Source organism: Myotis myotis, unplaced genomic scaffold, assembly GCF_014108235.1.
Source record: "Myotis myotis isolate mMyoMyo1 unplaced genomic scaffold, mMyoMyo1.p scaffold_m19_p_15, whole genome shotgun sequence".
In the NCBI taxonomy this organism is placed as follows: domain Eukaryota; kingdom Metazoa; phylum Chordata; class Mammalia; order Chiroptera; family Vespertilionidae; genus Myotis; species Myotis myotis.
Window position 1 is genome coordinate 44,673,230 of NW_023416319.1, and position 27,999 is coordinate 44,701,228.

Below are 27,999 nucleotides of genomic sequence, written 5' to 3' on the forward strand. Positions count from 1 at the left end.
AAAAAAATAATTTATTGAGGCAAAATTCAGATAACATAAAACTAACCAGTTTAAAGTGAACAATTCAGTGACATTTATTATATTCACAGTGTTATGTGGCCACCACTTCTACCTAGTTCCAAAACATTTTCATCAATCCAAAATACCCCGCCCCTCCACAGGCCCCACCAATCCATGTTCTGTCTATGTATTTATCTATTCTGGATGTGTCATGTAAATAGAATGATAGAATGATAGAATGAATGATAGAATGAATGTAACCTGTTGTGTCTGGCTTCTTTCACAACATGTTTTTAATTTTTTAAAAAATATGTATTTAGTTTAGAGAGAGAGGAAGCAGGGGGGCGGACATCAAGGTGACTGAGAAACATCAACTGGTTGCCTCCTGCACCTGCCCCAACCAGGATCGAACCCACAGCCTGGGTATGTGTCCTGACCAGGAATGGAACTGGCAACCTTTTGATGCGTGGGACAACACTTAACCAACCAAGTTATACTGACCAGGGCCACAAGATGTTTTTGAGGTTCATCCACATTGTACATTGTAGCATGCATGAGTACCTCATTCTTTTTTTTTAAATTGACCACAGAGAGAAGGAAGGGGAGGGGGGCGGGAAGAGAGAGAAAGAGAGAAAGAGAAACATGGGTTGGTTGCCTCCTCCATGCATTCATTCCTTTTTATGACTGAATAATAGTCCAGTGTAAGGATAGATACCACATTTTGTTGATCCATTCTTTGGTTGGTGGACATTGAGCTGTTTTGGATTTTTGGCTATTGTGACTAGTGCTGTCAGGAATTTGTAGATGTTTTCTATTTGAGTACCTACTTTAATTTCTTTGGGGTATATACCTAGAAGTGTAATGGTGGGGCCATATGGTAATTTCATGTTTAACTTTTTGAGGCACCACCAAAGAGTGCTTAATTGCCTCTTACCCCATAGCACCTACCATTGAAGAACACCACCTCCATTAACCCCTAGAGTGCCGGGGAGCGCGATTGCGCTCCTCCTGTCTTTCGCCAAAAGTGCCGGGAGCGCTATCAAAGCTTCGAAATGGCGTCCAGTTCTAAGTCTGCTTTTATTAGTGATGCTGATATTGCTAAATATGTCAGTGTAGTAAAGGTTTCCTTAAGTTTTTGAATATGTAACTTCATTTACTTGCGATTCATAATTTTTTTCCTAAACTGCTGTAAAATCAGCAAAAATGCCTTGACAATTTTAGCATAGTTGCTAGGATATTGGTTGGCACTCAAAGGGTTTAAGTATTTGTTGGTTGTTCTTTGATTAGTATTTTTTAATTTTTTATTGATTAAGATATTACATATGTGTCCATATCCCCACGTTACCCCCTATCCCCCCACTCATGCCCTCACCCCCCTGTTGTCTGTGTCCATTGGTTAGGCCTATATGCTTGCATATAAGTCCTTTGGTTGATCTCTCTTTGATTAGTATTTATAATCTTACCTCCCAATTCCTATGTTTTGGGCCTCAAGCAGTAATTTTAGGGAACATAGTTGCATCCAGGACTTGAAAGTTAACAAATATCACCATATGGATGATGTTGGATGTTGTCAGACAGCAGATATTTGTTAACCGAGGACACTATTTTGAGCAGCTCTGCCAAAAGTCTGTTCTGGATGGTTATAGAAGAAAAGAAGTTCATGTCCCTTCCCTTAAGCAGTGTTATGTTCCGTTTCAGAAGATACTGTTAAGATTTGTGGATCCTTGTTAGTTACATAATAGGCCATGAAAAATTCCAGGAGCATATAAAAGTGAGAGCTAAAAATAACTTAGCAAGTAAAACTCTAGATGACAAAAGAGTAAACTCTATTATTAATCTTTATTTTTTTCTACCACTGTTTTTGGCTCATCTATAATCTCATGACTCCAGTGTTATGACATTGATTTTTGAAACAACACACAGCTTTAGTAAAAGCTTGGAGGAAGCTTCACATAATACTTATGATCCAGGGTATTTTGACTCCTCTTACGCTGACATGAATATTTCTGAACAGTGCTGATATTTATATAATACTAATGAAGCCAAACACCCAGTATTGGATTAAGCATTTCTCTAGATCTGTTTAGAATAGTTTGTAATGAGTGATGCAAAGTGTTTTATTATGATTGTATGATACAACCATATAATTTACTGATATTATTTTGTAGTTAAAAATAAAGAGATTCAAAACCTCAGAAAGTAGAATAATTTAATTTGATGTAGCAGGAGTCTCTAAAATTAATTTGAAATGATTCAGTCCTGTTTTGATAGCCTTTTAGTCCAACTTTCAAGTTTTTATACAATACAATGAAAAGAGAATAATGATTTTTAGGGTTGCACTGATAGTGCATATAAAACAAATCCTAGTGCTCTGAAAAAGAGAAGTGGTACGGGTAATTCCAGATCAGGAGGGAAAAAAGCATTTCTATTTGGCTTTTGAATGAATTATGCATTTTCTTTGCTATGGATTTGTCTTTCTAGTTAGATACTGCTTAGACTTAAATTGATTTTCAATCTATTCTCTTAGGGTATACCAATTTACAGTGGGGCCAGTGGAATCAAACAAACCAGCCTAAAATTAAAAAATTTCCCGTGGATAATATACAAAGTGGATAATATACATGTGTTTAGTCAAGAATTGGCTACAGATAAGAGACTTCTGATTTTGCTCCTCTCCTAGCTATGTGTGTGTTAAAAAAAACACTGATTCTGCTTGTAGCGAAGAGCTGCTGAGTTACATCTGCTTCTGCGTAATTAACTCTGTTGGTTGGTGTCAGATGAGAGCTAATTTTGAGATTAAATTGAGGAGCCGGGTGTGTATCTGTGGCTGGGGGAGGGGTAAGGGGGACCTAAGGTTCCTTGGTTGTTTGTATAAGATGCAGTTATTCACAGTGTTGTTTTAAATTTATTTTTTGTCTTTGAAGTAAAAATGATCAATACTGTCCTAAAATAGGACCTGTGTAAACACATCCTTACTATCGTGGAAACTTGTACATCCCTCTTAGGTGCAGGTAATAGGCCTCATCTTGATACCAATCAGTGCCAAGATGCCAGGTGACCTTTGGGACAAATAGTGAAAATTGCCTGGGAAAGTTAATACTGACTTTTAAACAATGTTTGATTCTTTTATATTTTTTTCCCCAGAGGAAAAAAACGTTATACCTGCCTGGCTGTTAGAGTAATAGAATTTTTTTTCCTTCCTTGATGAGATTATTCCCTATCACATGCCTGATTTTTAACATTTGGAGAACAGGTGTGACTTTAAAGAAGAGCAAAATTTACCTTTTTAGTCACTTGCTTTAGGACTTCTTTCCTGTCCTGAATCCTCTGTTCTTAAATACTTGTTAGTGATGTGAAAGAGTGAATGCATCACCAAAGGTAGTGTACTAATTACTTAACTCACTGCAGCCGTGTGTATTGAATAGCGAGGAGAGTCTTAGCTGGTTGCTGAATTTAAGGGCTGTCCTTGTGCCCAAATTAACATTTACTTTTTTTCTTTTGGCAGATTTGCGTGAAGATCTGGACAATCTTCTTTTTTTGTCATGGACTATTAAAACATTCGGAGTCCCAATTCTGGTATTTTCCCTTATTTTATTTTTAAGACATAAAAAGTCAGTCTTAGTGAAATGTGTTGGTAATAGATATGAATGATTCTTTTGATTGTGGGTAAGGACTGTGGTAACAGCTTGTCATGAAGGTATATTTAGGGCATTTATTAGTTATGAAATACATTTTGTTTTAAAAATGTATGCTCATCTGCTTGTGTAATCAAGATGCCTGAAAGCAACTTTGCAGTATTGGATACTTTTCTGTGGTCTCTTTTCCTGCTTTCTGCATTTGTATTTTGTGGAATCAAATTAAATTAGTTGATTCATCTTGAATAAATGATGAAAGATGAAATAATTACTTGGACACAGTAAAATGTCTTCTAATGAAATTTTGCCCCAAACCATTTTACTTTGGAAAGGTCAGCTTCCTGTTCTAAACTTCCTAACACAGAATGATTCTTGTGTTCTATCGTGAAAATGGTTGCACTATGATTGCATTCTTAAATGCACCATGTTACAAGTCTTAACATTTTTGTCAAAGATTTATATAATGACACAGAGGGACATGCAGATGACAGATGACAGAATCAAGCAAAACAGTCTTTAATAGGTTGGAAGATAGCCTCAAACCAATAAGATTAACTTGAACTATAGTGAAATTTAAATCTCAGCATTTAATTTTGCACAAAAAAGGGCATGGAGATTCAGCTTGAGAGCATTTTTGAAGGAAGATTTGAGATTTTTAGTTGGACTGCATGCTTAGCATAGCCAGTGTGTGGCACGGCTGCTAAGAAAGTTCACGTAACCTTGGATTGCATTTATAATTGGATAATGCCCAGACTGCCAGTGAGCAGTAAAGAAGGAGGTGCTTGGAAACCATGTGATATGTGGAGGTGTTCAGGCACTGGGATATGAATGGTCTAAAGTGGGGCTGGAGGTAGAATGGGGTTTGATTGCAGTGGTTTTCAGTGTTCAAACATTAGAAATCCTGTCTTATTAAAGAACTAATAAGAATTTCTTGAGATTGTTCCAGGGACAGTAGGACTAGTATGTTAGAAATTATGGTGAGGCAGAATTTGGCCCCTTAGAATAAGAAATATGTTACAGTTAGATCCGTTCAGTGGCGTGAGCTGCCTCAAAAAGTGACAAATTCTCGGCCTAAATGGTTTGGCTCAGTGGATAGAGTGTCCACCTGCGGACTGAAGGGTCCCAGGTTTGATTCTAGCCAAAGGCACATGCCCAGGTTGCAGGCTTGATCCCCTATAGGGGGTGTGCAGGAAGCAGCCGATTAATGATTCTCTCACATCATTGATGTTTCTATCTCTCCCTTCCTCTCTGAAATCAATAAAAATATATTTTTTGAAAAAAGTGACAAATTTCAATTACCGGAAGTATTTTGAGACTTATGGCCCATGTGTTAGGATATTAAACAAGGGACCTTTTACTGGATAACTAGAAGAAGTTGGACTGGATGACCTCGAAGGTTCCTTCAGCTACAAGTTTCTGAAGCTGAGGGGGGAAATGGAGTGAACATACAGTTTACTGATTGCAAAGAGGACAGTTGTGTTTTTTTTTTAACTCCTCACCTGAGAATATTTTTTTCCTACTGATTTTTAGAGAGAGTGGAAGGGAGGGAGGAGTGGGAGGGGAGAGAAACATTGATGTGAGAGAGACACACTGATTGATTGCCTCACATGTGGCCGGACTGGCCAGGGGATTGAATCTGCATCCTAGATACGTGCCCTTGACCAGGAATCGAACCCACAACCCTTAGGTTCTTGGACTGATGCTCCAACCACTTAGCCTGCAACCTAGGCATATGCCCTGTCCAGGAATCGAACTGTGACCTCCTGGTTTATGGGCTGACATTCCACTACTGAGCCACACCAGCTGGGCGAAATTTTCTTATGTGTGAGGCTTAAGAAATAGAATATCTAGCTGAAATAGAAGAATCAGGATTATTGCTTTTTTTTTAAGCTTAAGATTTCTTAAAGTAAGTTTAATGTACTTCCATCAGATTTTTTGTGAGGACAATCCTTTTTCAAGTGTCTCTTTCAAGCTGACTAAATAAGTATAGGTCACTGGCCCAACTGTTTTCAGCAACAGAATCTTTGAGAGCAAATGTTATATTTTCCAGGATATCTGGATAAAGTTTTGAGGAAAACATTAATTTCCTTTTTTTTTAGGCACACTAAATCTTTTTTAGGTACATTAAAACTTTAATTTTGTATTTTATGAGACATTTTTCAGTGTGTAGACATCGCATTTGGTGGAAGTGATGACTATATATTGAATATTAAGTAATGTGTTCACTTAGTTCTCTCAATAATTCTGTGAGGGATATATTATTAGTGCCCTAAAAATAAAGTGACTGCAACTGAAGTCACTTTCCCAGGGTTTCTCTGCTAGACATTGGTGTAGCTGGCACTCATAACATTGGCCTGACTGCAGAGGCAGAACTAGCTGGAGCGGGCAGTTACGGCTCAGGTGAAGGTAGTGCTGGACTTAGATGTTAGAATGTGGCGTTTGAGCCTTAAGTTTACTATTGACTATTACCTTGAGTGAGCCCCATCTTCCCCTGAACCTCAGCTCCATCTTCCCCTGAACCCAGAGTTATCCTAGAGATTAAATGACAAGTTATATGTGAGCACAGTCTTAAACTTAGAACTATAAAAAGAGTTAAGATGTGGATATTATCAGTGCAGAAGTAAGATAGGGGCCAGATTTGACCCAACTCCTAGGCCAGGAGATCTTTGCAGGTGTACTTAATACCAGATTAGAGGTTCAGGGTGATTTTTGTACACCAGGAGGAACTCAGAGAGCAATACATACCACTGTTTCCCTGCAGTCAGATTTGTATGATCCTTCCTTTTATTGAACAGTTTCATGAGTTAACTGGGTAGTAAGATACTTAGAATGCTACATTATTTAAAAAATAAAGGGTTATGCTACTGTATTATTATTTTTTTTATTGACTTTAGAGAGAGGAAGGGAGGGGGATAGAGAGCTAGAAACATCAATGATGAGAGAGAATCATTGATTGGCTTCCTCCTGCACATCCCCTACTGGGGACCGAGCCTGCAACCCAGGCATATGCCCTGTCCAGGAATCGAACTGTGACCTCCTGGTTTATGGGCTGACATTCCACTACTGAGCCACACCAGCTGGGCGAAATTTTCTTATGTGTGAGGCTTGAAAAATATAATATCTAGCTGAAATAGAAGAATCAGGATTATTGCTTTTTTTTAAGTGTAAGATTTCTTAAAGTAAGTTTAATGTACTTCCATCAGATTTTTTGTATCATAGACTTATTCTTTGATGTTGATTTTATGATTATGATAGACATATATCTTGAACCACTTTCATGTATTTTTATTACTTTCAATAAAGGTTATCCATTAAATATATAACTTAGATGTGATCTCTTAAATGCCCCGTAAGTGACCTCATTAAATAATAAGTGAAAAATTCCAAAAAAAAGAAAATTATTTCTCAGACTGAGACCCAATTTCTGGTTGGAAAATATAGTCACTGAGACTTTGTTAGATAATACTTTCCTGTTATTACTTTTGGGATCATTTTGCATTGGAAAAAGTAATACTAAAGAGTCTTTTAATTTATTTTTAGAAGTTCTTTATTAAGAGCCTTCCCCCCTTTTTATCCTTCAAGGTCTTGACTTCCTACATAAAGATGTTTTTCGCCCGAATGCAGTCTTTCCTGTTGGTTAAATAAGACATCTATCAACATTGCCCGTTGGTCCTCTTTTTAATCAATTAAGGATGGATGTTTGTAAGATGTTGCTTAATATGTTTTGGAGTACTCTACCCGTTTGTTGAATTGTAAATGACTTTTAAATGTGCAAGTTCTGTTAAATACAAGGAGAACCTCTATGGGTAACTCTTGTATTGAAGAAGTCATTTGTCAACCATGGTAAAACTTGCAAACCCACTTTATACAGAGTGGATTCTTGAAGCTATACAGAAAATAAAAAAGCAAAAGCAAAGGCCCTCTGAAGAGAGAATCTGCCATGCAGTCAGTACTTCCCATGGGTTGGATAAGAAGACAGTCTCTGAACAGCTGGAGCTCAGTGTTCAGGATGGCTCCGTTCTCAAAGTCACCAACAAAGGCCTTGCCTCCTATAAGGACCCAGACAACCCTGGGCGCTTCTCAGCAGTTAAACCAGGCACTTTTCCTAAGTCAACCAAGGGGTCTAGAGGAACATGTAATGATCTTCGCAATGTGGATTGGAACAAACTTTTAAGGAGAGCAATTGAAGGACTTGAGGAGCCAAATGGCTCCTCCCTGAAGAACATAGAGAAGTATCTCAGAAATCAAAGTGATCTCACAAGCACCACCAACAACCCAGCCTTTCAGCAGCGGCTGCGGCTGGGGGCCAAACGCGCAGTGAACAATGGGAGGTTACTGAAAGATGGACCGCAGTACAGGGTCAATTATGGAAGCTCAGATGGCAAAGGGGCTCCCAAATACCCCAGTGCTTTCCCATCCTCGCTTCCACCTGTCAGCCTTCTACCCCATGAGAAAGACCAGGTAAGTGAAGAGAGAATGTTAATGCATTCTACATATTGCCCGTTCAACTTGTATAGTTTCAGTTAAATTTTTTAAGGACAAAAGTTCTGAGTCAAGTTTGAATGTTTTGCCTTAGAGCAGGCTTTTATATTTTAAAATGTATATACTGTCTTACAATATAAGAATTCTGTATTGTTTTACAATGTATTGAGGGCTTTCTTGTTGGTTGTTTAAGAATTTAATGTGGTGATTTTGTGATGTGTGTTTTTTTTTTAAATATGTTTTTATTTATTTCAGAGAGGAAGGGAGAGGGAGAGATATAGAAACATGAATGATGAGAGAGATTCATTGATTTGCTGCCTCCTGCACACCCCCTACTGGGGATCAAGCCCGCAACCCGGGCATGTGCCCTGCTGGGAGTCGAACCTGGGACCTCTTGGTCCATGGGACGACGCTCAATCCACTGAGCCACCACAGCCGGGCTGTGATTTGTTTTTTAAACTCTAATTGTTAACCTGCTAACTGGTGAGCTCTTGAAGGGACCAGGATAGATAACTTTAATCCTCCTTCCTCAAGGCAGGATCATATATATTTTTAAAAAACCTAAGAAAGGCCACTGTATATTTTTCTCTTTTTATTATTTATTATTTATTATTTATCTTTAGTTTTGGCTTTATTGAGGCATAATTGACATTTTCCTCTTATAATTTTCAGAGAAGAAGAATTTATAGACCAATTATTTTAATACTGGTAGTCTATGCATTCCTAGAATTGTTTTAATATGTGACCTAAGTCCCGCCTATTTCAATTTGAAGTCATTTATTATTGCCTTCTTCTTAGAGATTGAAAATGAAAATTTTGTCTCATAAAGTTTCTTATACGCTTTGGTTTCTCTGGGCCTTATGTTATTTCTGTAGTATTTATACATATATGGCAGATTTCTTCTTAGTTACTGCTATACTCCTGCTCTTTGATTGAGTGGGATTTTTCTTTGTTTTGTTTCAAAGCAACTGAAATTACTCCCCAAAATAAACCAAAATAGAGCAATAGCAAAATTGTCTATAATAATCCAGGCCCTCCAGTTTTCAGGCTTGTTGTCTGCCCTTTGGGCAAGTGGATGCATTTATCAGTTGACGTTACATCTTATAAAACTTTAACCATTGGACAGAAAGGGTGGCTGTAAATGTTAACGCCATTTTTAGAAGTGATGGAAATAGTTCTGTTAGGAAACATTGTGCTCCTGGTGGGTATTTTTTCTCTTTGGATACTGCCAACCCTTACGATTGACCTTGCTGCCCTCAGTGCTTTAAGCTGATAGGGACCCAGCTCTAGAAACTGGGCAGGACCAGGTGGTGGTTTGCCTTTCCATGGACCAATATGAACCCTAGAGTTTATATCTTAACTATATTTTTATTTTATTAGTTTTCCTCAACATTTATTTTACCCTTTGCTGGTATTTGTGTTTGTGTAACCAACTCTCAGTTCTTTGTGACAGAATGTGGACCTAAAGAAAGAAGTAAACCTAGGGGATTTTCTTTTAAATAACATTTGTTTAAAAAAAATTACAGCAAGTGACTCAAATCCTAATTCCTGTGTCTGACACAGCCACACTAAGCACTTCTGTTTCTCATTAAATATTTTTATAAAAGCTTATCCCTTGAGGAGATTCCTCAAGGGAATATAGAGCCATTTCTTGATGGATTTGAATCTCTTTGGTTTTAAAATATATACATCACCCTAAGGTATATTAAGGTTTTATAATGATCAGGTATGTGGACTAATTCAGGCAGCTTTAGGCAATTTAATATGTTTCAATAATTTTGTGATCCAGAGGATATTTTTACTTGTGATAGAGAAATGACTTCAAATTTTCCACAGTCCCTTTCCTTCTCTTTCACCTTGCCCACCATTTCTTGCTAACCTTATCGTATTTTTTTTTTTACAGCATCTGTACTGAAGTATTTTTAGTCTAAAGGAAAATTCATGTCTGAAAGTGTCTAGGATTGAGAGCAATTTATTGCTTAGCATGCAATTGTTACTGCTTTTTTTGTGATGCTGATCTTTAAATTGTCCAGTTGGCACCATCATATAATAAGGAAAGCTGAGAAAATGTGTCCTAGAATTTTTGCTTGATGAGATTTGGAGATCAGTTGTATTCAGTAATTATAACCTAGTTCTTAAAAAACACACACACAAATAAGTGAAAATCAGGTCAAGTCATTTTGGCCACAATGTATTATATTGTTTGTGTTGTGTATTACAATAGCATAATAAAAACTGCATCACAATTGCCCTTTGAGATTGCTAGTGGTAAATAGTTTAAAACCATGTAAACTTGCTAAGTAAGTGTAATAGAAATTCTTAACCTGGGTCCATGAATGAGTATGGGGAAGGTATACCACTAATCCCCTGAAATGGAACAGTTATGTTTATCCACATGTTTTTCTAGGGTCAGGGTCTAGAGTTGTTGTTTTTTGTGTTTTTTTTAAATATATTTTTATATATTATGTATTATTTTTTAAAAATATTTTTCTTATTGATTACAGAGAGGAAGGGAGAGGGAGAGAGATAGAAACATCAGTGATGAGAATCATCGATCGGCTGCCTCCTGCAAGCCCCCCACTGGGGGTCGAGCCCACAACCCTGGCATGTGCCCTTGACCGGAATCGAACCTGGGACCCTTCAGTTTGCAGGCCGATGCTCTATCCACTGAGCCAAACCGGCCAGGGCAGGGGTCTATAGTTTTTATCAGATTCTCAGAGGGATCCAAAATATCAAATAGCTAATGTGGACAGTTTTTGTACTATAGAAAATATTTTGAGTTTCTTACCTAAAAGAAACTAATGCTAATATTTTTCTTGCTTCAGCTGCTGAACTTGGATCTCTATTAGTTGTACTGTAGTTTCTTGTATATGGGGCTTTTAAAAATATATTTGAAAGACAGATTATCACTGCTCTTGTGCTAGAAGTCTGTAGAGTTTGCATTGTGGGAGGACATTTCTGATATAAATAGCAACTGTTTGTACAGAGAGAAAGTAATCTCAATTACAGTTTAGTCAACTGATGTCTTTCAAAGAAGCTGTTATTCTAGTTACTTTTGCTGAGCAATTTCATTTAACTGTAAAAAAATAAAATTAAAAAATAGTAAAAATAGTAACTAAAAATTCTTAAGGGTTAAATGCTGGCACTATTCCAGGTGCTGTGCACTTATTATCTCTTATCACAATAACTGTGAGGGCTATAGGTTTTAATCCTTACTGGACAGATGAAAAACTGAGGCTCAAAGCCTACGTAATTTGTGCAAGGTCACTCATAGAGCGGATGAGAGGTGAAGCCAAGATTCTAACAGCCAGTCTGACTCCAGACCTCTTTACTGCTGGGCTGTCTGTTGGTCCACAGTAGTGACCTTTCATTAACAGTAAAAGTATCTCTTCCAAGTTCTGCAGCTACTAGAAGCCATTTTCCCCCAACAAATAGGTTTCTGGCATTTTAAATTTGGTAGTTGCAATGAACCTATTACAGTTTTTAAAGCACATACTATTTATAATATTAGCAATATGGGAAAGCAGTAGGGAAAACAGTAAATCTGTGTCTAATTAGATTTAACATCATCATTCCTATGCATGTCTGCTAGGAAGAGTACAATGCAAGTTAAAATAGAAGGGCTCCTTTCCTTTCTGAAATGTAATTGCACATCTTCTGATAGTCTAGAATTCAAATTGGATATTACCTCACTGGCTTCTTCGCATGACTTCTTTGTATTTATTTAAGAAAGCTCTCTTTGGTGAGGTGGTATGGAAATGAATTAAACCACTGAAGATAACACTTTATCTTTGACTTGGTGAGGGAACTCCTAAAGTATAGTATTAGTGTTTCTCATTAAAAGTGGTAAAGCTCAATTAGGTCAGATTATGAGGACTTTGGAAAGTCAAATATTCTCAGAGAGACTTCGGTTATCACCACAGACTTTGTAGCATTAAGATTACTTTTAACATTTGGGCTTTAGCATTTTTATAAAATCAGCTTAGTTCAATTTTAAACAGAGTCCTTGGTATTTCACTTTATTGGGAATAACTTCCTAAACTTATTAAGGACCAAATCTTGGTATATTTCTAGTATAGTATGTAATATCTGAGACCCCTCATTCTGGGCTACATGGTTGGAAAGGGAGCTCTTTTAATATCAGGTAGGGCTTTGATTTTTTTTTTTTTTAAGCAATGAAATGACTTAGAATCTTACAAAAATAGTCAAATATAACTACAAAACAGTTATGCTGTCAATGAGAAAATGAGTTTTAAAAGGAGCACACATGATCAGAAGTATGGTCTTGGCTTGTTCAGTTTATTCTAGTTGTCACCCCCCACCCTTTTTAGGGAGATATTTTGTTAGGGGTTTTTGGCAGTGATACTAATATGAAATATTTACATAAATAGAAGATTAATGTACATCATACATCAGTTTCTTGTGTTGTATAAATGTCATAACTTAAAGAACTTTATTTTTAGATTTTCTTTTCTTCACTTTTCTCCATTCTGTCCTCTAATCTCCCGGCCCATTATCTTTGCCTAGAGGACCCTCCTCATCTCTCTGGGACTCTTCCAATCGCCTGTCCTTTGTGAAGCAGCATTCACTTGTCCACATTGTTCTAGATGGGGCAGGCTTCCAGAAGTCTCTCAGCCCTAGGGGAATCGTTCATAGTCTCAGACAAGTCTGCCTCTTTTTTGGCAGAAGTATGTGTATTTTTTATCTGCTAATTATGTAGAGTCCAAATGTCCTCCTCTCTGTTGTCCTTCCTAGTTTTCCTTTGAATTTGTCTCCTTTGTATTGCAGATGTCACATTTCTCAAAAAAATGCTTAGCTAAGTGTATTCAACTGAAAGTTGGATAAAGCTCTAAATATTACAAAATATGCTCTTCCATATAACCTGAATTTTGGAATTGGTATGGATGAAAGTCAGCTATAGAATGAGTAAAGTCAGACAGAAACCTTTTATAATGTGAAAGAATAGATGAAGCAAAACTTGCTGTTCCAGGGTCAGGGCAGGAAAAAGACTGTAGTTCATATTGTTAATTAATCTTCTGAAGTTCTTCGAAATTAGAGATCTGAGGACAACTTTTGTGAGCAGTTAGTACTAGTTGTTGAGGTATTGTTGAGAGAGCACTTGGATTGTCTCAAACTAGTTAGTTGGGATAAATGAAAGATAGACTGAAGAGTGAATGGGTCTTTCTATTGCACTCCGGGGCATGACAGCTTGTTCCACTTTAGAGCTTTTATCAAGATGGGACTTGTCTAGAGTTCTAATGAAATAGGCTTCAGGTTAAGGGGGAAACAATATCAGAGAATTTTTTACTCTTAAAATGAGTGTTAAATATTCTTTTTTATTCTTTAGATCTTAGCTGTATTTGATACTTCCAGCTGCCTTTTCTACAGCATGTGAGCCTGACATGAATGATATAGATCAGTATTTTCTGATTTCCTAATGGTATTTTATTCCAAGCATTAAGGATGTGAAGGATATGGTTTCCTGACTAATTTTGGATATTTTCAGGAATTTACTCTTGTATTCTGTATGCCTGATTACTGCAGCTGTATTTGTTATACTTTCAGTGCTAAGAACATCTCTACTATATAGCTTTGACGTTATGTAACAGTTAAGTGCTATTTGCTAGTTTATTCTGATTGGATTTTGGGTGGCAAAGATGTTTATTCTTTAAAAATTTATTTCATAAATAGTACATTTAATGTTTCTTAGAATGAAAGTGTGTTCTTTTTATGTATTTTAACTTTGCACGTAATAATGTATGAGGGATACATGAGAAAATGTGATTGTTTTATCATTGCAATAGCAAACTTAAGTTGTAGTAACATTTATGACTTTTTGTTTTGTTTATAAACTTAATTTTCTTGGCCTCTACATTAGACTACAGTAGATTTGATGGAAACTGTTCTTCTCTAGTTACACCAGTATTTAAAATGTGAATCTGCGTCTTCTCAGGTACTTTGATCTCTGCAATCTATTAATGTTTCTACGTACGTAAACATCAATTAGCTCACTAAATTAAAGTTAGCAAATGAGTCAGCTATATAATTTGTGACATTTTGAGTTAGAAGGGCCATGAAGAATATGTTTTTATTTGTATGTGGGTGCTCTTATCTCACTGTCTTCACGTGATGGGGACTTTATACATTAAGACAAGGAGGTATGGCAGTGCACATTGTGAAATGCTAATCACTGTTATTATGCTGCTGCTTGGAACTGGACTACTTTCCCAAAGAAGTCTCCAGGAGTTGCAAAATGTATACTGTTGTTTTTCCTTTTAAGTGAACCTTTTAATTAGCAGGATGTTAATGTCGACTGTAACTTTTTGGATTTGTTTTATGAAAGGTAATATTTTGAAAAATCTGCAAAATGAACTATATATATATGAAGTTCTGGAGTGAGTGAAATTAGATTTAAACTGTGAGGCTGGGCTCTACAAAGCTATAAAATAAATACTAATCAATGGTCTAAGTAAAATCCAGGAAGGATTTGTGTTAATTTGACAAATGGGTTTAGAATTCTTTAGCCATTATTTTTTAGAAACCAGCTTTGTTCATACATCCTTTCTCTAATTTGCTTCACTTTTGATCTTTGATAAAACCAGCTGCAATTTTGTTTCATTAACAAACTTAACTGGTTAACAGATGTTTGTTTTGGCTTGATTGTGTCCTTTCTATTAGAAACAGCATAAGCATACATAGAAACCATGCTGGGCCTTTTCCTGTCTGCAGTGACACTGGTGTTTCAGAAGGGCAACTTAATTTTATTTACAGGTTCAATTTTTGTTCCTCTGTACTATTATTGTAGGTATATTGTCTGTATATATATACAAACATTTTAGCTCTTGTTTCCCCTGTCAGGGAGGTCTTTTGTTCTTAATCCTCCATCTGTTAGTTTAGTATACCCCTCCCCCTCTTTTTCTAGCATTGCAGAATCTTAGCATGCAGGGAAAAGGTATTGCAGAAGAGGTAATTGAGATATCAATGACTCTTCCACAGTTCTATGGGACCAGCCTGGTGAATTTAGATAATTTCTTCCATCTTCTTTGATGTCGGTACACTACCATATGGAAAGCAGTGAGGCCTACAGGAAGAAGGTGAGCCTTGGTCTGGGCTGCCTGTGATACTCAGAGTGATGTGGGCTAGGAGCCAGAGGCAGCACTTGAATGTTTCTGTAATAGTTTCTGATGCGGCTGGTCCTGTTTTTCATCCACGGTTTACTGCCATGCTTTGTGACCCTCTCAGATCATGAATGGGAATGATGAAGTTCAAAAAACAGAGGAAACATTATATGGGGTAAGAGAAAAACAATAGTAAGAGAAGCAAAGAATGCCCAAGTTAAAATTCAGTATTAAGGACATCAAATGATGATTCCTGTTTGATATTTGATCCACTTGTTCCCCAAATTGGTATTTTAATACCATGGAGGAGCTTCTACCTTATATCAAAACCCAACCCTAACTGTTGAGCTTTGAGATGTGAGTAAAGCAGCCCCAAACAGTATCTTCTAGTAGAAGAGTGTGGGCTATTTGAGGAACATAAGCTATTTCATCTAATTAGGCTGCTGGCAGGATGTGAGGAGACTGGGAAAGGCAGGCGATGGAAGGAGCCAGGAAGATATTCCCCCCCTAACTTTGTAATTTAAAAGATTATAATATGTCCAAAAGTTGAAAGGGTAGTACAATTAGTGCTGTATTTCTTTCTCCTAGATTCACCAATTGTTAACATTTTGCCATATTTCTTTTCTTCCCTGGATATATGTGTATATGTTTTTATATGTGTATATATTTACACATAAGCATGCACATACTCAATTTGTGGCTGAACTATTTGAAGATAAATAGCAAACAATGATATTAAGATATCATAATATTAAGTTATAATAATAACTATATATCAAGGATTATTCTCCTATATAACCACAATACTGTTTTCTCATGTAAGAAATTCAACAGTGAAACTAGAAAGTTATCTAATAGTCCATATTTTTCCAAAAGGCCCCAAAATGTCACTTTAAACTTTTGTTTGATCTAAGATCCAGTTAAGGGTCACACATTGCATTTGGTTGTCTCTTGTATTTGGTTGTCTATCTCCTTTAATACAAAACAGTTTCCTTCTTTATTTTGCTTTTCTCATCAGTCATATTTTTGAAGCATTTAGGCCAATTGTCCTGTAGGATGTTCTACAATTAGCGTTTGTCTGGTTGTGTCCTCATGATTGGGTTCAGGGTAAACATTTTGGCAAGAATACTGCACGGATGATGTTGTCGTATAGGATACATCTTTTCAGGTTATCTTGTTATTGGTGGTGCTTTTTCATCAGATCTCTTACTAAAGGCACCTTTTTCCCTTTTGTAGTTAATAAGTAATCTATACAAAAGGCATGTCAAACTCTCGGCCCACAACAAATATTTTTGCGGCCCAGCCAATATACCAGTGTGAGCAGTTAGTTACAATTATGAAAGAAAATAAGTCTCCTGTCAGATCCAGAATTACTGACATTCACCTTGGGTCAGTTTTGAAAGTAAGCACTGCGAACAAGATGTCCCCCAAAGTAGGAAAGATGGTAGCAGAGAAGAGATGCCAAGTGTCAGGAAGAAACCATTAATTTTATCATTGCTCTTGTTCTTTTTTTTTTTTTATACTGTACTTTTCTAAATAAACCTACGTTTCTTTGAAAATTGAATCTTTTGTTATTTTTTGCGGCCCACATAAACTTAAACCTTGTTAATTTGGCCCGTGTTAGCCTTTGAGTTTGACATGCTTGCTCTACAGTGATACTTCGAGGTGTGTATGTTTCCTATTACTGCTGTAACAGATTACCATAAACAAGTGGCTAAAACAATGCAAATTTATTGTCTTATAGTTCTGTGGTCTAAAGTCCAACCTGGGGCTCATTGGGTTTAAATCTAGGAGAGAATGTTTCCTCACCTTTTCCAGCTTCTACAGGCTGCCTGCATTCTTTGGTTCATGGCCCCTTTCCTCCATCTTCAAAGACAGCAACATTGCATCTGTCTAGTTTTTCGTAGTCACATTTTTCTCTGACCATGGCCTGGACAGCTTTTAAATGATTCATGTGATTAGATGGGGCCTACTTACATCATCCAGGATACTCTCCCCATCTCAAAGTTCTTAACTTAATCACAGCGGTAAGGGGGCAGATTCACAGGTTCTTGACATTTGTATGTGTGTGTGTGTAGGGGGAAGGGGAGTGATATTTTGCCTGCCACACAATGGTTTCAGTATCCTCACCTAAATCTTTTTTTTTTTTTTTTTTTTTTGCATTGGAGGTTGCAAATCTTTGAAGCTTTGGTGTACACTGTCTAAGTCTGCTTAGAAAGGAATGAATCACAGTTTATGGGAGTAATGCTAATTGAAGGCTGGGAGTCAAGAGAACTGAGTTCTAGCTCTGATGGTGCATCCTGAATCATTTCCATAGGGGCAGACGCAGGACTGCCTTCTGCTTCCATTTCGTGTTTATTTACTCACCAGTTGAAGAACTGAAAAATGGATTTGGGAGTAATTGCTTGAGAGTTTTTAACAATTGGAGATTGGATATCCAAAATGTTTTCTGAGAAGTGCACTTAAAGAGTAGAGGAGGATCTTTCATTTAAAATGCCCATAGATGCATGAAAAGATATAAGTCAAAATATATATATATATATATATATACTAGAGGCCCGGTGCACAAAAATTTGTGCACTCGGGGGGGAGGGAGGAGTCCCTCAGCCAGGCCTGTGCCCTCTCGAAGTCTGGGACCCCTCGGGAGATAACGACCTGCTGGCTTAGGCCTGCTCCTGGGTGGCAGAGGGCAGGCCCAATCCCTAGGTGCAGCCCCTGGTCGGGCTCAGAGCAGGGCCGATTGGGGAGTTGGGGCGCCGCCCCGTCATGCACAGAGCAGGGCAGATTGGGAGGTTGTGATGCCAACCTCAGTCATGCTCAGGGTAGGGCCAATTGGGGGGTTGGGGCACTGTCCCCTGTCACACTCAAGGCAGGGTCGATGGGGAGGTTGCGGCGCCACCCCCTGTCACGCACAGAGCAGGGCCAATCAGGGGGTTGGGGCGCTGCCCCCGTCACACACAGAGCAGGGCCCATCAGGGGGTTGGGGCGCCGCCACTCTCACACTCAGAGCAGGGCCGATGGGGAGGTTATGGCTCTACCCCATCACACATAGAGCAGGGCCCGTGGGGGGGGGGGGGGTTGGGGAGCTCCCCCCTATCAGGCACAGAGCAGGGCTGCTCAGGGGGTTGGGGCCCCGCCCCCTGTCACACACAGAGCCGTAGGGCGATCAGGGGGTTTGGGCGCTGCCCCCTGTCACGCTGATCCCGGTGCCAGGAGGCATATTACCCTTTTACTATATAGGGTAGAGGCCTGGTGCATGGGTGGGGCCAGCTGGTTTGCCCTGAAGGGTGTCCTGGATCAGGGTGGGGGTCCCCACTGGGGTGCCTGGCCAGTCTGGGTGAGGGGCTGAGGGCTGTTTTCAGGCTGGGAGTGACTGAAGTTCCCAACCGCTCCTTTTTTTCTTTTTATTTATTTATTCTGGGCCAGCTTTACCTTGAGGCTTGGCTCCAGCTCTTAGGCCTCCGCGGCTGAAAGTAGGTTTCTGGCCTTTGCTTACAATGTTGCGAATCTGCTGGCTGAAGTCCGGCGGTATTTGTTACAATGTTTCTTAAACTGCCCGCTCAGAGGCCTGCAGCCACAGGCGGGGATCATTGGTTTCTTCCAACGATCCTCCATCACTGAGGCAAGCAAGCCTCATGTTAGTTTCAAGCTGCCTGGCTGCCGGCCGCCATCTTGGCTGACAGTTAATTTGCATATCTCGCTGATTAGCCAATGAAAAGGCTCTTTGGTGACATTTTAAAGATTAAGGAACATAAGGAACATTTGGAGAATTTTGTTTTGTTTTGTTAACCTCACCTGAGGATTTTTCCATTAATTTTTTTAGAGAAGAGTTAGAGAGCCACATCAATTGGTTGCCTCCCTCACGTGCCCTGTCTAGTGGCAGGGATCGAGCCTGCAATTGAGGTACATGCCCTTGATTGGAATCACACTTATGAGAAGTGCCTTTAGTCCGAGGGCTGATACTCTATCCACTGAGCAAAACTGGCTAGGGCAACATTTAGAGAATTTTATGTCTATTATTTAAATGTGAATCTTCATTAGAGAACTCTAGATAGGCTGAAAAGTAAAAACTTACTTAAAAAAGAACAATATCATGCTTACAATGCATATGTCAATTATCCTATATAATAAAAGCTTAATATGCTAAGTGTCTGACTGTTAGATTGACTGTTCGACCAGTCACTATGACATGCACTGACCACCCAGGGGCAGACACTTGGACTGGTAGGTTAGCTTGCTGCTGGGGCCCGGCCGATCAGGACTGGGCGAGATGGGCCGAACACACCTGGAGCCCTCCTGTGGTCCCTCCCTGGCTGGCCCACCTCCCACTGTCCCTCCCCGGCTTCTAAAATATTTCTTCTAATTAAGTTCCTTTCAGTATGCACGAATCTGTGCACCAGGCCTCTAGTATTGTAATAAAGTTGGGCAAAAACATGCAGGTGGATGTATATTCTTTCAGGTCTTAGTAAACACTCAGAAAACAGTAATCAAGATTCACAAAGGCAGTTAACCTTAGGAATCCTCCATTTCCTTTCATTTTACAGTATTTTAGTAGAATCTTTTGCAGTAGCTGCAGTTAGTTGGAATGCTTTGGAAATACTGACTGTTGCAATTGTTAAAGAATAACTGTTTAGTTATCAGTCTATAAATGTGCTTTCTAGAGCTGATAAAAAAGATGATCTTCTCATCTGATGAGCTCTGACCCTCTGTAAACCTTCCACCTTATCTCATTTTCCACCAGCTACTGAAATATAACAAGATGCCAACAATTACATCCTCACAAAGCATTTATACCAACTTATAAAATCACCTCTTTATTGGAAAATTGTGTAACATCTTGATTTCAATTTAACGTGACATGTTGGTTAGCAATAAATCTTGTTTGGGTATGAACACAAGCCTGCAGGCAATTTGCAGAACATTGATCAGGTGCAAATTGTATGTATTTTTCTAGCTTCTAAAGATTTCAGAGCAAAATGCAATGAATTGTTATCATTGAGACCATTACTTTTTAGGTCGTTTTAAAATCTGACATCATAGAATATCACCATGTATCTTATGAGAAGTGCTTTGACTCTCCTGAAATCCAAGATTTGTGTTTTGACCATTTAAGTGCCTCATTTCCTCTTTTGTCATATCAGGTGATATGATATACAACAACAGCAAAAGAACATGGTTAAAATATGTACTTGTGCCTTGTAAATATGCATAACAAACAGCTCTACATAAAACATGCAAGAAGAGAGATTAGTATCCTCTTAACTTAGTGCTTCCTATATACCAGGTAATGTTCTAAGTATTTAATATGTACTAAATAATGTTACATGAACCCTGAAAGATAGTTCTGTTATCAGTGGGATTTTACAGATGGAGAGACAGGCCAGGTAAGGTACCTGGGCCAGGAGTACACAGCCCAGGAGCTGTGTTTCACTCCTGGCACACGGGTTGGAGTTCAGCCACTTCACCCCCACCTAGGTGTCTCATTTACTTGGATGAAACCAGCACGTATCTATTGAGTTCTTGTAACATATAAAGCACTGTACTGAGCACTCTAGAAGTTACAGGATATAAACCATATTCAAGTGGTAATTAAAATTACCAGCTGAAAAATGCCAAGACACACAGCTATGTGATTCCTCCTCCAGTGAGCAGTGCAGTGATCTTTTCCAGAGTGATTGCAGTGTTCTGTTCTTCAGCAATGAATAAGAACAGCCAGCATTTACATATTGCTTACGGCGAGTCAGGCACTACTTAAAGTGCTCTGAATATGATAACGTGTCTGTGAGGAAGTACTTCTTTTCACTGTTAGTTTGCAAAGGAGGGATCTGAAGCACCTGTGGTAAAAGAACTTGTCCAAAGTGACGTAGTTATTGTGTGGTAGAGCCAGAATTCAAACCTAGGCATCTTGGTTCCATAGCCTGTACACTTAACCATTATATTTTGCAGCCTCTTACTTTCCTCATGAAGAAAACCTTTTGTTACACACAGGTTCTTATAAACCCGGACCTCTAAGTGACTAAAAAGTGTTTATAATAGGAGTAACTGAAAACACTTGTTAAAATTCATTTCAGTTGGCTTTTCCTAACCTATGTTCTGAGGTAGAAGGAAGTACAGTATTCTTTAAGATGTTAATGGTGCCGATAATGTTCTGAGATTTAAAGTCCCTGAGAAGTTCTGAAATTTATTGCTTAGCCCTCAGTTTCCCAAGATGATTCGATGATGGGCCTTCCTCTCCTCTCCCTTTCTCACAACAGCCATTCACTTGTCTGGAAATTTTTGCATTTGGTAACATAGTTTGAATAGTGCTGATGTAAGGTTATATACTGCTAATCCCTTTCCTCCACATACACATCCTGAAGAAAACCAGTGAAGAACTGAACTTGGAGTTTGTGTTTCAGAATAGAAAACCAAAAGTCAATCAAATTCATTCCTTGTCTCTGCGCTAACTGGTTTGGTTCAGTGGATAGAGCTGCGGCCTGCGGACTCAAGGGTCCCAGGTTCGATTCCGGTCAAGGGCATGTACCTTGGCTGTGGGCACATCCCCAGTGGGGAGTGTGCAGGAGGCAGCTGATCGATGTTTCTCGCTCATCGATGTTTCTAACTCTCTATCCCTCTCCCTTCCTCTCTGAAAAAAATCAATAAAATATATTTAAAAAAATTCATTCCTTGTCTCTAGTGAATTAATTTATTTTATTTTTTAAAAGTATATTTTTATTGATTCCAGAGAGGAAGGGAGAGGGAGAGAGAAATAAAAACGTCAATGATGAGAGTATCATTGTTCGGCTGCCTCCTGCACGCCCCTCACTGGGGATTGAGCCTGCAACCCCGGCATATGCCTTGACCAGGAATCGAACGGTGATCTCCTGGTTCATAGGTTGATGCTCAACCACTGAGCCATGCTGTCCAGGCATGAATTAATTTAGTAAAACTGTTGTGTAATAATTTTTTAACTGTTGAATAACATTTTAGAGTTGCAGGCAATTGTTGAGATCACTACATTCAGGGATTTTTAATTGAGGTCCAAGGACTCCTCTCAGGGGTTAGTGAACCCCTTAAATTGTATGCAAAATTCTGGGCTCATATATGAGTATTTTTCTGGAGCCTCTCGCCTCTCCCCTCCTTCAACAGGTCATTTGACTACTCAGGCCAGTGGTTCCCAGACTTTGCTGCACATTTGAATCACCTGAAGAGCTTTTGAAAGTTCTGATTCCCAGATCACCCCTCACACCTATTAAAGCAGAATGTTGGGGGTGGGAGCCAAGTATTAGACGTTTTTGAAGATCTCTGGTAATGCCACTGTGCAGCAGAAGTTTGGGAATCACTGCCTGGGGCTAACTTTCTTCTTTTATAGTTGAGTAAACAGGGTCTGCTTATGTGGTCCAGGAAACAGTCTAGATGTGTTAATTGGGCAGGGCCTAGTTCTTACTAAAAGAGATCTTAGAGGTCATTGTGAAGGAGTCTTATGAGGAAATAGGTCTGGAGCCAGAATTCTTAGGTTGAAATCCTGGCTTTTCCACTGGGCAAGTATAGTCTATGCCTCGGTTTGCTCAGCTGACAGACACATGGAGATAACAATAGCACAGACCACATAGGGATGGTTTGCTACAACCACATGGCCCTGGGATAGAGAGTAGTGAGCCTTTCCTGGGCCCTGATAGGAAGGGCAGCTGAGCAGAGTCCAGGGCGCAGGGAGGGGCAGTAGCTCCTGGCACCCCTCCTTGGCCACCCTGCTCTTGAGGGAAAAGTGTCAATTGATGTCCTTATCACCTTCTAATGAAGACCTCCTCTCCAATTGGAGACTTGCTCTAGTCAGAGCCCATCAATGGCTAAAATCTACATTTCTGTGCTTTTTTCCCCCTCCGTTATTTAAATGGTCAGTAAAAGAATCTGTTTTCAGAGTAACACATGCTCATTGTACAGACTTTCACAAATACAGAAAGGTTCAGGAATGACACACTATGACTGCAAATTTCACTCTAAAGATAAATACTGTTAGAAGTTTGTATTTTCTTCCAGGCTTTCCCCGTACATGTATATACCTGTATTAGTTATATTTAAATAAGAGGAATATCTTAGCTATATAATTTTGCTTTCTATATTTGTATTTTGCTTTCTACATTTAAAATCTGTTGTAAGCCTTTTTCCATATTCTTGATTATTCTTTGAAGTGTGACATTAAATGGCTGGTAGTTATTTCTCATGTTTTTGTTTAACATTTAGGATGTTTCTACTTTTTTTTATTAAGCTATTACAAATAATACTGCTACTAAAAATTTGTGTATGCATGGGTAATTATTTCTTCTAGGGTAGATTATTAGAGGAGTTATACTGGGGCATAACCATGAGTTCTTTTTCTAGGAACATATTGTCAAAAAGTGGTCCAAAAGGAAGTACCAATTTATACTCTTGGGCAGAGTATGAGAGCCTTGGTCATCTACTTGCTTCCTAGCCCTTACTCCCCCCCACCCCTCCTTTTTTTACATTAAAAATCATTCAGCTTTATTAATAAAAATAAAGTTCACACATAGACTAAAGAAAGCATTGAAAACTAACTGTGTGGTTTATGGACAAAATACAGATTATAAGCAGGTAAGAAGCATTCTGATTCTTTTGAGATAATGATATTAGAGCTCTGTTTTGTGAGATTTAAGACTGAGGCTAATGTAGAGTTTTGTTTATTTATTTATTTATTTATTTATTTATTTATTTATTTATTTATTGTTAAGCCTCACCTGAGGATATTTTTTCCATTGATTTTTAGAGAGAGTGGAAGGGAGGAAGGCACGAGGCAGGTGACCTAAATGGTACAGCATTCCTATTCCCAAGGATTTATGGAATGTCTAGATCACTTGAAATCATTTGCCCCTAAATTCTGTGGGTCTCTGGACAGTCTTACCCAGCTCTATAGGTCAGCCTGTGTTGCACTAAGTTCTTATCATTTTGTGAACCTGAGGGTTCAGAAAAGGGTTTATTTTAGCTGATTAGCTATTGCTTTAATGACATAAAAGTGCATTTGTGAGCGAGCCTTGCTGTATTAAATCTGACACAGTTGGAAGAGAGCGGGTTACCTTTTGGTCATGCCTTAAGCTGCTGCCCATCAGACTTTGGCTTCTACTCTGTTATCGGACCTCTCCAGCCACCTCACTGTCATCAGTATTGCCCAAAGGTTTACACTGGGCTATGAATGTCCTAAATTTACTTCTGTTACTGATTTCTAATTTCCCTCCATTGTGGTCAGAGAACAAAGTTTGTATGATTTCATTCTTTTTACATTTATTGAGGCTTGCTTTATGGCCTAACATACGGTCTATCCTGAAAAGTGTTTCATGTTTATTCTGTTGTTGGCTGGAGATATCTATAGATGTTTGTTAGGTCAGTTTGTTTGTAATGCCATTCAAAATTTCTATTTTCTTTCTTTTTTTTTAAAAAAAATTTTTTTTATTGATTTCAGAGAGGAAGGAAGAAGGAGAGAGAGATAGAAACATCAATGATGAGAGAGAATCATTGAGAAACATCAATGATGAGAATCATTGATCGGCTGCCTCCTGCACGCCCCACACTGGGGATTGAGCCCACAACCTAGGCATGTGCCCTGATTGGGAATCAACCATGATCTCCTCGTTCATAGGTCGACACTCAACCACTGAGTCATGATGGCTGGGCTATGAAACTCCCTAACTGCTTTCAACGGTGGCTGAACAATTTTATATTCCTATCAGCAATGTACTAGGGTTCTAACTTCTCCATGTTCTCACCAACAATTGTTTCCTTCCCCTCCCTTTTTTAGTAGACTAATGCTCCCTTGTTTTCTTTTTCAGAATCTTTTTGGCTAATTGTGCTTGCTTGTTTTTCCACATAGATGTTAGAGACAGATGATTAGTAATCAAATGATCTTATGATTTGATTGGAGTTTTCAGTGTATAGAATGGTATTCTTAAAATAGTGAGTCATATATTGGGGAACAGGTATATCTTTCCACTTTTTAATCTATTCTTTTACTTACATTTTTTTATTGTGGAACATTTTAAACATGTGTAAAAATCAAGAGCAATGCTCACCTTTACCAGCTATGGCAATAATTACCTCGTGACCAGTCAGCCTTCTTTCAGTTATATCCCTACCCACTCCCCCAGCCCCTGCCACTACTGAATTATTTTGAAGCAAATCCCAGACATTATCTCATTTTATCTATAAATATTTCTGTAATATAACTATTATCATCCATTAAAGTCTTTGTATGTGAGTACAGGTGTGTATAGAGTGTGGGTAATGTGTACTGAAGGATTTTAACTCTCTGTTAAGTTAATTCCTAGGTATGTTTTTTTTGGATTGCTCTTGTAAATGGAATCTTCCATTACACTTTTAATTGGCTCTTTTTTTAATACAGGAAAGTTACTGATTTTTATATATTAATTTTGTACCTAGCCACCTTAATGAATTCTCATTTTTTTAAAAATATATAATACATTTTAGTTTATTATCTTGGGTTTTCCAGGTATATAATGCTGTGATCTGCAAATAATGATCATTTAAATTTTACTTTTTCCTTCCTTATTTATATACCTTAAATCTTTCTCTTGTCTGAGTTTTATCAGTTCTAGTACCTCCTTAATGATGTTAAAGAATACTGGTGGTAGTGGATATATTTTGGGGGAGTTCCTTAATATCTCCCCATTAAACATGATGCTGGCTTGTGTATTTATCATGTAAAGAAGTTTCATCAGGGTTGGAATTTTAATTTTATCAAATGTCTTTTCATCATTTATGGAAATATTATTTTTCTCCTTTGCCCTTTAATATGATTGATTATAGTAACTGATTTCTTAATATTTAACCATATTTACTTTCTGAATTTGAATCCCACATGTTCATGGTGTATTATTTATTTAATGAATGACATTCCTTTGAATAACAAATTTCCCTAGCATATTTAAAAACTTTAGTCTTAATAAATTCACCTACAACATTTTAGAAGCATGTCTATTCAGTAAAGAAGTATTCTTATTAGTGAGTAATAAGAATTAGAAATAAGTTTATTTCTTGTTGCCCATCTTTTTGTTATGCTCATCACTTTGGGAATCTGTGTGTGTGTGTGTGTGTGTGTGTGTGAAAGAGAGAGAGAGAGAGAGAGAGAGAGAGAGAGAGAGAGAGAGGGAGAAGGGAAAAGAGAAAGGAGAGAGGAGAGAGGGGAAGGAGGGAAATAGAATACAACTTTGTGCAAACAAGATAAGACACATTATTGGGTTTTAGGAGTATGATGTAGTACATTATAGTGCATAGTATACCCAAATTTTTATTGTGACAAATTATAATAAAATGAATTTTTATTAAAACAATTTAAATTAAATATTTTTTACCATTAAATTAAAACCAAATATGTTGAATGAATGATAGTACCTGAAATATACTGGTAGCAGCATAGAATGATTGAAAGAATATTGGCATTTTAAATTTTAAATTTGCATTTTTAAAAATTCTTTTAGTTAAGGTATTACAAATGTGTCCTTATCCCCCCACTAACCCCCCGCACTCATGTTCTCATCCCCCTGTTGTCCATGTCCATTGTAAATTTGCATTTTTTGTTTTTTTTAAGAAGTTATAAGTCATACATACCTAATGTCAAAAATTTAAACATATAAAGTGAAAAGCATAAGTTGTTCCTCAATAGCCCTGCATGTTCGTCCCCTAAAACAGCTTTCCAAAGACAGTTACATTAGAGATTTGTATGTATTCTCCCAAGCCCCTTTAAAGCAATCCTATATAATATAATAAAATAATAAAAGGCTAATATGCAAATAGACCAAACGGCGGAATGACCCGTCGCTATGATATGCACTGACAACCAGGGGGCAGACGCTCAACGCAGGAGCTGCCCCCTGGTGTCAGTGTGCTCCCGCAGGGGGAGTGCCGCTCAGCCAGACTCCCTGAGTTGGGCTCACGGCTGGCGATCCCAGTGGTGGTGGTGGGAGCCTCTCTCGCCTCCATGGCAGTCAGATTTCCCCCAAGGGCTCCCAGACTGCGATAGAGCACAGTCCAGGCTGAGGGAATTTCATGCACCGGGCCTCTAGTTGTAAATAAATATCATACAGATATTTGTAAACTTAAAAAAAAAACATTTAATCACCTTTATTTATTTGTTTTTGTTAATCCTCACCCAAGGATATTTTCCCATTGATTTTTAGAGAGAATGGAAGAGAGAGGGAAAGACAGAAACATCGATGTGAGAGAAACACATCGATTGGTTGCCTCCTGCAGGAGCCCTGACCAGGGCCCGGGCTGGAGAGGAGCCTGCAACCAAGGTATATGCCCTTTACCAGAATTGAACCCAGGACCCTTTGGCCTGCAGGCTGATGCTCTGTCCACTGAGCCAAACCGGCCAGGGCTGAACATATTTTAACAAAGAAGAGATTTATACTTTTGGTACTTTTTGTTCTTTTGAAATTAATTTTTTTAGACATAAAAGAAATGTATGAGTACATTCTTGAAAAAGTTCTAATGGAAAGAAAACAAAGGCTCATTTAAAATACTTGAGCCTCAATCATCTCATCTGTAAAATAGGAATAATAAAATATTCTTCATGGGGCTATTAATTAGGATTTAATGAGAAAATGCATTTAAGCACTTTAACACAGAGCCTATTTAATAAAATAGATGGGGTAGTTAAACACTGACGCATGCTTTGGCATGTATCTATATGGCCTGACAGTGATCTTTGACTTACTCCATCCTCTTTCAAGGCTCTATGAGTATTTCCTTCATACTTT

At 38.2% G+C, this 27,999-nt stretch overlaps 1 protein-coding gene across 4 annotated transcripts in view; it reads left to right on the forward strand.

Annotated features, from left to right (window-relative positions):
* The window catches only part of KAT6B (lysine acetyltransferase 6B), a 180,828-nt gene that overhangs the window by 8,478 nt on the left and 144,351 nt on the right, over positions 1-27,999 (forward strand). For all 4 annotated transcript variants that reach the window (XM_036337181.1, XM_036337180.1, XM_036337182.1 and 1 more), the window contains exons 2-3: positions 3,506-3,576; positions 7,218-8,096. In XM_036337181.1, coding sequence (XP_036193074.1) covers positions 7,476-8,096 — 621 coding nt within the window. In that variant the 5' untranslated portion in view covers positions 3,506-3,576; positions 7,218-7,475. The remainder of the gene's footprint in view (positions 1-3,505; positions 3,577-7,217; positions 8,097-27,999) is intronic.